Below are 12,200 nucleotides of genomic sequence, written 5' to 3'. Positions count from 1 at the left end.
ACTGTTTGTTAATTTCTTCAGTCGCCAGTAGCAGTGGCTGAAATTCACAGATACTTAATAGCCTTTTAAAGGGCTTTCCAAACCTCAGTTTGTTTGAAAAAGCACAGCCAGTTCTGCTTTCATTGAGGCCACAAAAGCTTTTAAGATCTCTTTGTTTAGGCAGTTATAAGTGAATGAAGAATTTGGTGACCCACCATTGCATCTTTAGAGGTTGTTGTTTGCCAAACATCCCCTCCCCCCCCCCCCCTTTAAAATCCGTGTAAACCTTTTTAACTTAGGTTCAGACTATAGTGATATTGAGTTAGATTAAACTTTTCTCTCAACAGATGCCATGAGATCCTCACATTGTTATCAGGCCCAATAAATATCTCAATTATTTCTGTCCTCTTTTGGGTCCTTTCTAAACAGTATTTTGAGGCCCCTGGCTTTCTTCCTGGCCATGAAGACATTTGAGATTATTTTGCTTCGAACTCGTGGCAGTAGCTTTGGCAGAACAATCTGGCAAGACTCAACTTGGCTTATTAATATGTGCTTTTTATAGCTTTTCCTTGATATTTTGCAGAATCTCAGATGAAGAACTTAATGCGTTTGCTTTTTGGATATCCCCACAGTTGGCCTCTTTAGGGCAGCTTCTTCCTATTAATTACAACCACAAGCAGGACACAATTGTCACTCCATTTGCATCAAAAGATTTAATGGACGTGTCAGATTTAAAATATATACTTCTTAGCGTCTTTTAAGATTTGCTTTGTTGGAAAACAGAAATCCTAATTCAGCATTCAAAGTGATGTTATGAGTGCTCGGTGTTTTTCCACAGGCTGTTATTGAAATTTTGTTGGTCCCCCTCTTTGGATTATGCTTTTGAATTTCACCACAATTTATTTAATCCAGAGTTCACACAAGAGGAGGACGAAAAATGTGAGCAAGGCTAAAGACTAAACTTCCAGCCAGCCGTCAACAGATTTTTATGTAACTTCTGCATTTTTCTGTTATGTATAAAATTATTAGGATTGTTTTATACACAATTTAACCCGCCTAGACCGAACTTGTCAGCTTGACACAGTCCAATTTGCAGTACCGTAACTCCGCGACACTTTGCGCTAGCTGAAAAATTCCAACGGTTTCTGGAAACGGAGACGCTGCGCTTTCCATCCAAAATCAGGTTATTACGGTAATTTCATTCCCACCGTAGCAGGGAGTGAAATTAATATGATGGGAACTCTTAATAGATAAATAGTAAATTGCAAAAATAACTTATAGATATTGAAAGTTCTAGTTGTTATTGATAAGTGGGCAATATATCTTTACACACTGGACATTTAAGGAACGTCATACAATTAAAATAGGCAAAAAAATCCAGGTGGAAATTTCAAACTTAGGACTCAAGGGGATAAAGAATGAGTTGTTAGGATTTGTTCCTTTGATTGTAATTAGAGATGGACAGTTACCCCATGTTGTAGCTTTGTTTGAGACTTTTATTTTGGCGTAAGAAAGGAAGTAGCTCTTTAGTTGCCTTGTTTAGCTAATTAGGACTGTTTATCAGCAAAATCCAGCTAAAATATCGATTAAAAAGCCTCCACTGTTTTTTGGTATTCAGTAGAACAAAAAAAAGAAGATAGAAAAATATGCATTGTTAGGATATTACCCATGGCTGCTAATGCAGCTAAGCGCAGTGTCCCCTTCATAGCTTCTTAACAGTGCAAACTGTTTGAATTTTATCCTTTCTAGTGTCAAATCTGAAACAACTGGACTTCATTAGGTTTTGTTTTCCCACAAATATTGCCAAAATCTTTTGTCGTTTTGTTTTGTTTTGTTTTGAAGGACCCAGTGTGTCGTTTCATGTCGTTAGCTACATGTACCGTGACATTCCTACTCCTAGGACCCCAAATACTTTGAGTGAGCGAGGCAAGGCTCCATGTAAAGGAGTTCTAGCTTTAATTACAGGGTATATTTTCCCCTCAGTTTTTCCTCCTAAAATAATGATGCAGTTTAACTGACACAGGGAAGTGAGGTTGCTGCAGCCTCCTCACACCAACATTTGTACACAGACACTGCATACATGAGGAGCCCAGCCAGTCATCAAAGAATCTGTATCGCTCTCAAGCTGTTTGTTAGTCTTTTATTTTGCTGCCCCTCAGGCTCCATTCATGCCCACACACTCAGTCACACACACGCATACACCCCCCAACCCCCCTGCATTCACTCATGCGGGCATTGCTGGTCATGGCAGAGCCAGTGGTGAATCGCAGTTTGCAAGCCTTTCATTTCTACAGCAAATCAATTGAGCTTTGCAGAACTCAGCATTTGAAGGAGGTTCACAAGTTAACTGATTATTGAATCGTGACATACTGTATTGAGGGTTGTTTGCCGTCTCGCTGCAATTGCCTCACTAAGGTGACCAACGGAAAATCTACACACGCTCAGCTTTTTCTATTGCTTTGTGCTCAGAAATACATTCGAACCACAAAGGTCCTACACAGTAGGGTAAACTCTGAACTATGTATTTATAGTATTCCAGTTTTATTCCCGGTCTTGTTTATCCATACATACATCCCTCTCTTCATCAATCCAACCATTGGTCCATCAATCCATTCTTCTGTACTTCCATCCATCTTTCCATCCCTCTGTCCAACCATTCAACAGATTTCATTGGTTCATCTGTCCATCCTTCAATCATCCTTACATCCCTTTGTTCCCCAATCCATCCATCCATGCATCTCTCCACCTATCATTTCATTCATCCACCCATCCATTCATTTTTATTGATCCATCCATGCATCCATTCACCGATCCGTCCATCCATCAATCAATCCATAAATACATACTTCCCTTTCTTTGTCCATCCACCCATCCATTCATCTTTCCATCCATCTGTCCAACCATTCAGGAGTTTTTATTGGTCCATCCATCCATCCATCCATCCATCCAACTATTTTTATTGGTTGATACATCTATCTGTCCCTCCATCTGTCACCTGCCCATCCATCCAGAAAAAAATATTTAAAAAAATATTTCTAGTAAACTTTAATAATTACCTTTTAAACATGTAAAATAATAAACAGAGAACTTTACAGTTGTGAGTGTAAGAATGTGTATAAAGTTTTGTGCATGAATTAGGTGAAGGAACTCGTTTTTGATTTCATTTTAAACCGTCCTGATCTGGATCTTGTTATATTTCCTGTAGCGATATGTTAATTACACTCCATGCCCCTGTCATTTAAGAGCCTTGTTGAAAGCACAGCTCAAGTGCCTGATTGGTGGCCATTGTTAGCATGAGGCCTAATTTTGTTTTCTCTCTGTAATCTCATCCTGTTTTTCTCTGACTTCAGTAAATGGAGCGCCATATTGTTTTTAATGTCCTTGCACAGCAGCGCCTCTCAGAGTCTCTCTCTTTCCTTGTGACCCAGGAGCGATGACAGAATATCTTTTCAGCCGGCGTCCTCATTGTCACCACAGTCAGGCTGGAGAACTATTCAGCGCTATCACAATTGTAACTCTTCTTAAGCCAAGTCCATTCAGGGCAGCCGATGAAGCCGATCGGGTGGAAGGCGACGGGAAACGGCTAATTGTCCTGAAAGTGGAAACCTCTTTTGAGCCTGCGGGCGCTGTGAAAAGTCGGCCCGGATAATAGAGTGGACGGGTTCCCGCGTTCATGATCTGTGACCTTAAAGTGGGCTGGCCTGATCAAAAGGACACGGGCGAGTCTGAGCGCAGCAGAGATAGTGAACCATAAAGACAAACACCTTTAGGCAGGAGAAATGGGCAGTCTTCAATAAAAGCCTGGCACTTGGTAGAGTCTGTATTTATCGCTTGATCAGCTGCCTCTTCTGACAGCTCTCTTGAGTTTTAAGTTCAGCCATGTGAGCTGGGCTGCAGATGAGGAAGCAGACCCCCTCCCCCCTTTTCCTTTCCTGTCTGTTTTGTATTCCTCATGCCGAAACAACCTGTCCTCCAGCATCAGCTATATGTTACCTGTTAGGACCGGGTGGGATTCCCTGTCCTCATAATTTTATTAGGACTTGATGGATGACATCTGAAATACGGTGCTGTCAAATATTCCTGGTATTTATCTCACCCCCACATGCAGGGTTGTTCACCGCTCCAGATTTTTATTTATTTTTCTTGTCTTGAAGAGCTTTTTTCTCTCTGTTTTTTTGTGGCTTGGAGTAATTCCGTCTTTTTATGTGGTCTACATCATTGCCTTTTTTTTTTCCCCTTTATTCTTTTCGACAGTCTGAACGGCTCGCTACCCAGCAACGTGGAGATCAAAAACAACACCCTGTTCTTCAAGGGGCCCGTGACCTACGACCTGGCCGGAACATACGTCTGTGTCGCAATCAACGGCATCGGGACACGCACCGGAGTCGTGGACGTCAACATTACCGGTAGGCGAAAACACGGCTCCCGTTTCCGCTTTCTCTGCCTTCGGTAACTCTGGCACGGCTTGATCAATACAGTATCCATCAGACAACAACACAGAGCCTTACAAAAGTATTCACACCTCTTGGATGTTTTCAAAATGAACATTTTTATTCACTCTCTTTTTATTCTGATACACCTAAACCAGAGGTTTCAAACTGAAATGAACTGGGTGCCACTGTTAGCCCTGACTTGTCATCAGAAGTCCACTTTGGTTTTCAAGTAGCATAAAAGTCAAATATTTAGTCAAATAGACAAACTTAATAATACCAATGCAAAACTGCAAATTATGCACAAACATTCTTCCTCCTCGTTTAATTAATTAATTGAACTAAACTGAAACAAACTGGTACTTTCCTTTTGTCCAAAAATATGACATTACTTCTACAATTTACTTTATAATTATCAAAAATAAAAAAACTGTAAATATATTACACTTTGTCTTTTAGTTGTCCTTACAAATAAATGTTTATTACTGAGCTAACAATGCCAGTCTCTCACTGTATTTAGGCTTTTTGCTCACATTTTCTTAATGCTATACAACAAAAATATTCAAAAAGCAGTGTCTTTAGAATAAAGTTATTTTTTTAATTAATCACCCTGCTTTTTTCAAGTCTGCCCCCTCAAAAACTGCTTGTACTGTACAATTACAAATCATTTTATGTCATAAAATTTTGAATCAAGTGACTGTAACTTGAGGGCCATATTACATTTTATTTTTACAAAAAGCTGAGGGCTGGAAATAGGGACTGCATGACCCCTGGCCTTAAGCGCAATCCAGTACACACCACTTCCTTAATTTTATTAATTTGATGCTAAAATGCAGCTTTTCTGTGACAAAATTAGGGTTTTGGATTACCAATGCTACCTTAATTAGAACAATAGTTTGTTTATTAATCACTTACTCCGCAGATCTCACAGATTTATAGCCATCGAGTTCTGTTTGAAGTTTGGTAGAAGAAGGTTATCTGGTGAGGTTCAGAACAGCGTTAAACGTTTTGGTCCACATGCAAAAACTCTTATTTGTATCAGAAAGCGAGCACCGCCAATAACTGTGAACAGGCCACGTCAAGAAAAACGTTGGCGGCAGCCGAACGATCGGAAACGGTTGAGACAAAGACAGAAAAGCTGCTGCAGACACTGGGATAGAGGTTAATGTTACAGCGGAACAACTGACAGAAACATTCATCAAAGCGTGTTGACGTCTTAGAATGGCCCACTCAAAGTCTTGATATAAATCTAATTGGGGAATATTGGGATTAAAAGGGGTAAATACTAATGCAAGCCACACTTAACAGATTTTTGTTTGTGCAACGGTAAATGAAAACCAGGTTTTATTTAATTATGCACTACTTTCTGTTGATCTATTAAAAAAAAACCCCTCAAATGCACAGTGGTCTGCGGTGACAAAATGGGCGAAAAAAAACATCAAGACGCAGGAATACTTCTGCAAGGCATTGCAGCTGCACACATGAACAGACCAGTTGATTGTCACAAATCATCTGTACGTCTCGGTGTGTGAGTATCAGAGTTCCACACAGCTTGTTAGAACAACTCCCATCACACATCCAAACACGTGTGGGAGCAAACTAACACAGGTCTATTATCAGTGCCCAGAATAACCCACAGGAAATTGGGGGGTTTTAGGTGAGGGCACTGTATTGATCATAACTTGCTCAAACTGCTTGTGCCTCTTCTGCGTCTTTTGTCTCTTCTGGGGGGAAAACAAAATGCTGAGCAAAACTGATTCAGTTTTCTACCCTTCCACATAATTGCAGGCACACAGACTCTGTGGTTCTAACCCTGAGGAGACCGACAAAGCCTCTGCTATCCATTACAAACCAGATCCCACTATACATCCTAAAGATGAGGGGATCTTCCTCTGATTGGTAGCAGCTGTGTGCGTGGCGCTGGGAGACTGTTTCAGTTTTGGACTGGTTGGACTGGAAGGACTTTTCTCTCTCTCTCGCTCTCTCTCTCTCTCTCTTTCTTTAAGCTGCTTGGTTTCAGGGAATCTGGCGTGTTCTAACTTGCATTGCCTTGCATGTTAACGCGTGTCTCTGGAATTGCTGTGCTTGGTGTGAAATGAACAGCTGTTCCTTACAGTGTCATTTGCTTCTGCATCCTCTCCTTCCATGTGCTATTTCTCTTGCAGCAGTAAGGCTCAGAAATAAAAACAAAACATTTTTTACCGGATGTGGCGACATTGTTTGCAGAGTGTAATAATATATATCTCAGAAGCTCTTAAAGAACCTTTAGAAACTCTAAATCACTGTGGACCAGCTTATATCGGGTGTTTAGCATAAAGAACTGCACAAAGCAAATGCACCAAAGTAATTTTCCATTTTTTCTTTTTTCATTGATCGCTTAAATTAACAAACCACAGTGCTGCAGTCCCAGTAGTCTTTGTTTATTCTCCTCATTTGTCTGCATAATTTTTATTGTGTGAGCAAAGTGAACAATGCGTGAGTACATGATTGGAGTGTGCTCAGTTTCAGTTTGTCTAATAAAACGTATATTAGGTTTGCAACTGTTTAAAGGCTTGCAGATTTCTTAAGCAGCAGGTGAAACAAAAGGAATAATGAATCTGTGAAATCTCTCCTTATCCTTAGCAGGAGGAAACAACAGTGGCAACTTTCTGTGATGAATAATCTCAGGTAGTGCATTCCACCTGCACTACATTTTATAGTTAGGAACCACAAAATGATGAATTAGGATCCCTTTCCTGCAATCTTTAGGTTTCTTCGAAGTACAAAACAAGAAAAGACATTTCTTCAGAGCTACTTGTTGAGGCTTGTCGTCCTTAACTTTATAAAATAAGTGCAAGATTTGCATAATTGTTGCCAGGGGCTTGTTTGACTTGTTGTCAAACAAATACTGAGCAACAAATGCACTCTGTCAGAATCAGGCTGCACCCAAATGGTGTGGCTTTTAAAGAGACAGGAGCCAAGATGGACAGATGTGTTGCAGACCCAACGATATGCTGTTATTACTACATAAACTTTAGCTACACGAAGTTCCTAAATTAGCAAATAAAATGCTGTTATAATCATTTTTACTCACTCAGGGAGATAATCTTAATCTAAGCCACACCTCTTTTTGGAAGTAGCCCAAAAAGGGGTGTGGCCTTTACAATTGAATCTGCAATTGTATGCATCCTTTGACATATGAAAAAATATGATTTAGTGTAATTTAACATATCATTTCATGTCTTTCTGCATGGGTTGCACAGTGGCGCAGTTGGTAGATCTGTTGCCTTGCAGGTCCTGGGATCTTTGTCTTTGTTCTCCCTGTGCATGCATGGGTTCTCTCCGGGTACTCCAGCTTCCTCCCACAGTCCAAAAACATGATTGTTAAGTTAATTGGTCTACGGGTGTACCCCACCTCTCACCCGTAACATTAGCTGGAGATAGGCACCAGCACCTCCTGACCCCTGTAAGGGACAAGGATGTACAGAAAATGGATGGATGGATGTTTCAGCACGTCATATTTTCAGTCTGACAGTTTGAAGGCTGCTTTTATTTCCATTAAAAGAAGAAAAAAGTTCCATCCTTGATATCTGGAATTACATTCATATTCACTGCAAAACCTGTCCTGAATATTAAACATCACACAGCACCTGGTCGTCTTTTTGTACCCTCTGAAGTAATAAGCTGGCTGGAAACAAGCTCCAAGTGTTGTTCTATACTGTTACATGGCCAGGAGCACTGAATTTCCCAAAGGGTGCCTTACAAGCCTTAAAAGCACGTTGCTGGTTCCCATAGTAACACTGTCAAGTTAAAGCGAGAACAGCCAGCCTCTCCTCCTAATGCACAGTTCAGAGGCTCAGCTCCAGCGTGGCGCCCCGTTAAATTGCAGAGCAACTCAAAAATGGCTTTGGATGATCTGAAGCAGTATAGTTCGGCGCTTTTGATTCAAACTGACTGGCAGTGCAGTTTTGTCTTTATGCTAGTGCAGAATAAATCCTTTTATACAGTCATATTTAATAAATTTGAATATTTTACCAAAGTTCATTTATTCCAGTAACTCTGTTCACAAAGTGAAGCATATTAAATAGATTTATTACACAGGCTGATGTTTTCAAACATTTATTTGTGTTAATTATGATGATTTTTTTAATGCTTGCCACTAATGAACACATGAAATTCAAGATGAGAAACGAACAGATATTTATTTTAGTCATTTTTAACCTTACCACCCAAAAGTCAAAACCACACATTGCTGAAAAAACTAATGGAAAATAAAACAAAGAAACTAAGAATCACATAAATAGATAAACAATATTTATATTCCTGTCAATGTGCAGACTGAAAAAATGTAGGTGGAAGCATAAGTTGTTTTTACCTTCATTTTTATATATATACATATGTATATAAAGCATTATGGAAATGAAAACAGCACAATCTTTTCTGTATATTTTTCTAAACTTAACTCCAAGAAGCTCTAGCTAAACCTTGTTGTATTAGTTTAGAAAATTATTCTTAAACAATAGCTTTTTGATTTAAAAACAGTTTTAACTAATTACAACAACATTTTCACAAGTTAATCTCATTAATTGAAGTGCAATTGTTTCTAATATTTGTCCTGACTTTTAATTAAACTGATATTAACACAAAAATATAAACTTAATAATTAAAATTTGGCCAATACCTGCTTAACCCTTTCATGCATAGTGGTCACTACAGTGGTCAGCTATCTAAAAGCCATTTTCTTGTGCTTCTTGTGGGTTTTTATGTTATAAATGCACACAGACCACTGAAGTGGACACTAATGCATCATAAAAGATACCATCAACTATTGGCCATCAGCTGCAAATGCAAGAAATTATTTTTGTTAAATCCAATATGGCCGACAGACAAAAAAGCATGAGAACCGACCCGGTCCCTCCTTCTACTGTAGACGACTCTTGCAGGTAAAACAAAATATTGTGACATCAGATAACCCCTAAGGAACAATACCACTGATGTATTTTTCAAATAACAACTTTGTATTTAGTGAAAATTACAATTGATGAAATAAAAAAATGTAATAAAAAAAAATTTTTACAAAATCTTTTTCCTATCTTTTTTTTATGCCCTAAGAAAAAAAAAATAAATTGGAAAAACTCCTGACACAATGGATCATAATTCATGCATGAAAAGGTTAAGGGTTGCTATTTTCAGTAAATCTCATCTTAGCATTATTCTATTTATGAAATATGACTGTAGGTTTCATACTTGTGCCTTTGTGGTTAATGTGGATTTTCTTCTAATTGGTTTGAAGAAACCAAATGAATCAAGAATCTGTTTCAGGCGAAATTCAGGTTTAACAAAAGACTTTCTACTGAAATTCCAAAGGACTTGTACCAACTTGACATGTGCTGTGTACAATTGGAGCTGAACAAATATGCTGATGAGTCCTTAACCCGTAGGTTGACAACTGGTGTTGGAGTCTGCACAGAGTGAGGTCTAGGTATTGCCACCTAAGTGTCCTTTGCAGCGTAGGAAGGTGACGAGGCAACAGCCTCAGTGCATTTGTTCAATAATTCAAGGAACTGGAGGGTTGGGAAATATAAAACAGGCATTTTTCTTCTTGTTAAAGTCTAATTTTAATGTTTCTGAGATGTATAGGCTCTCCAAGGAGTCGTTTGAGAATCAATAACTCAGCCAGATGGTCTCTTTAGCCTCCAGTCAACTTTAACAAAGTAACGACAAAAGTGAAGCCCGAGCAATCAAGATTCAAAAATTCCTTCCAGCTCGACTTTTTGCTGGGATATGCATGATTTTGGTGGCGGCTCTTTTTTTTTCCGTTTTGTTTTGTTTTCACTTCAAAGTTAATTTTTTAGATTGACAAGAGTAATGTGCGGCGCACCTGTCGGTTAGCCAGCCCCCGCCACCTGTGTCAGGGAGATAAAATGTCCTTGACAATTTGTTTGTATGGGAGAAAAAAAGCTATTTTCTCACTGTGGGATGCAGCGCTGATGGAGCTCTTAAAGGAAAGCGCATGTTAATCAAGCTTCTTTTACTGACGGATTTGCAGGTGCTGCGGTGCTGCAGATATCAGCGGGGCCACGGCGCGCCTTGTTTCAATTAGCTTAGGGATGGCGCTCGCAGCTCGCATGGCGGTGACAATAGTAAGTCGCGCGGGTGACGGCGGCTTTCCACGACGACACATGTTCTGCAGATATGGTGTCAGAATCTAATGAAGCACTTCTCGGTTTTTAATCTGTCCTCGCTCTCGGGGAAGAAAAGGCGGGAGAGGAGGCGCCTTGTGATGCTTCCCGCCTCATTTACATGCAGTTCAGAAATCTCCAGAGATAAAGTTGACGAGTCGTCAGAAATGATTAATCAGCTAATTACCAACAGGCATCGGAGGCCGCACTGAAAAGTAAAGACAATTAAACCAGCGCCACTATGGAGGTTGTTTTTTGACCAGTCACTCTCAGCAGCTTTTCAAAGCGTCTAATAGGAATGCCACTCAAGCAGTCAGAGGAAGCCGCAGGAAGAGGGGCTGAGTGAAGCGGTTAAACCTCAGAGATCGTCCTTCAGCTCACGAGAGCTAAATCAGCCTTTCATTAGGATAATCAGCTTTCCACCACCGCGCTCTGTTTTCGTGTTTGAAACAAATCAATGTCGCCACCTTAAATTTCTTCCCAGCTCATAATGCGGCGTGATGAATGGCCGTTTTGTCGGGACGGCCTTACAATTATGTCATTATCGCCTCTGAGAAAGCAGATGTGTGGGTTTTTTTTGTTTTTTTTTCTTAATTCTTGGCAGTCAACAGTAAATTGACATGTGGGAAAGTTTTTGCTTTCCATATTCTTGGATATATTTGTTTACCAACTTTGAGATTTATGCTCTCACACATAAGAGCCGGTTTGTGTGAGAAAACCATACGAAGATGGCGCATTCATTCAGGATCAGCTGGAAGGATGTCGGATCTGTCAGGGGGCATCATGTTTGTGAACCTTTCAGAGATCACCCCCCACTCATGGATCAGCTGTACTTCTCCTTTTTTTTTGTCAGTTGTGCTGCAGGGCCTCACCACACGGGTTAGACTGGATGGAGCGCTCTCTTAAGTTTAGAGAGAAGGCAGGAGGACGGACGCCTCGGAAAACACAGGACTATCGTTGCCAACTTCTGTTCACGCCTGCCTGAACAAGCAACAGTCAGCTTCTGTTGGGGAAAATCAAGTTACCAGAGAAAATGGTGGGGGGAAAAGAAAAAAAAAAAATAAAACCTCCGACAAAATGAACCAAATAAGTTGGGAAGCGTTCTGTGGAAATATAAGTAAATAAAACATGTGATTGCAGGGGATGCTCCAGTGAATCAGATTTTTTCGAATTTAGTCGAGTAGCGAAAGATGGAAGGCAGAAATAAGCTCCGAGGCAAACAGCATCTGGGAGCGGAGCAGAGGTGGAAAAGAGGGCAGAAGGCTGTTTACACGACTTTACGTAACAGCCTGTGTCAACCCCCGCTGCTCGCTGACTGTCGCTTGCTCCATCCTCTAATTCCAACATTTCTCTGATATTAAGGGGATAAAGCACAGAGATGACGAGAGGGGGTGAAACGGACTAAAAACAGATTTTAAAAAAACTCACACTAGAATCTGTGATGGAAACAAATGATGCAAATGTAGAACAGTAACTGCATCCAAATGCTCAAAATTTCATGTCTCAGTGTAAATATCACATCCAGAAATGGTGTGATGAAGCAACAACAGGAGAAAATGTTGATGCTAGGTTCATTTTAGGGATTTGACTGATAAAATCTGATCAGATCCGGCCCATCAGATAAAGATTT

The 12,200-nt window shown here is 40.0% G+C and overlaps 1 protein-coding gene across 6 annotated transcripts in view; it reads left to right on the top strand.

Moving 5' to 3' along the window:
• Window positions 1-12,200, top strand: part of nectin1b (nectin cell adhesion molecule 1b) — a 230,942-nt gene that overhangs the window by 84,840 nt on the left and 133,902 nt on the right. For all 6 annotated transcript variants that reach the window (XM_028045709.1, XM_028045710.1, XM_028045713.1 and 3 more), the window contains exon 5: window positions 4,234-4,385. In XM_028045709.1, coding sequence (XP_027901510.1) covers window positions 4,234-4,385 — 152 coding nt within the window. The remainder of the gene's footprint in view (window positions 1-4,233; window positions 4,386-12,200) is intronic.

The sequence above is a fragment of the Xiphophorus couchianus genome, chromosome 18, assembly GCF_001444195.1.
Source record: "Xiphophorus couchianus chromosome 18, X_couchianus-1.0, whole genome shotgun sequence".
Lineage (NCBI taxonomy): Eukaryota > Metazoa > Chordata > Actinopteri > Cyprinodontiformes > Poeciliidae > Xiphophorus > Xiphophorus couchianus.
The sequence above is the reverse complement of the archived record's forward strand: the minus strand, read 5'-3'. Positions and strand labels throughout refer to the sequence as shown.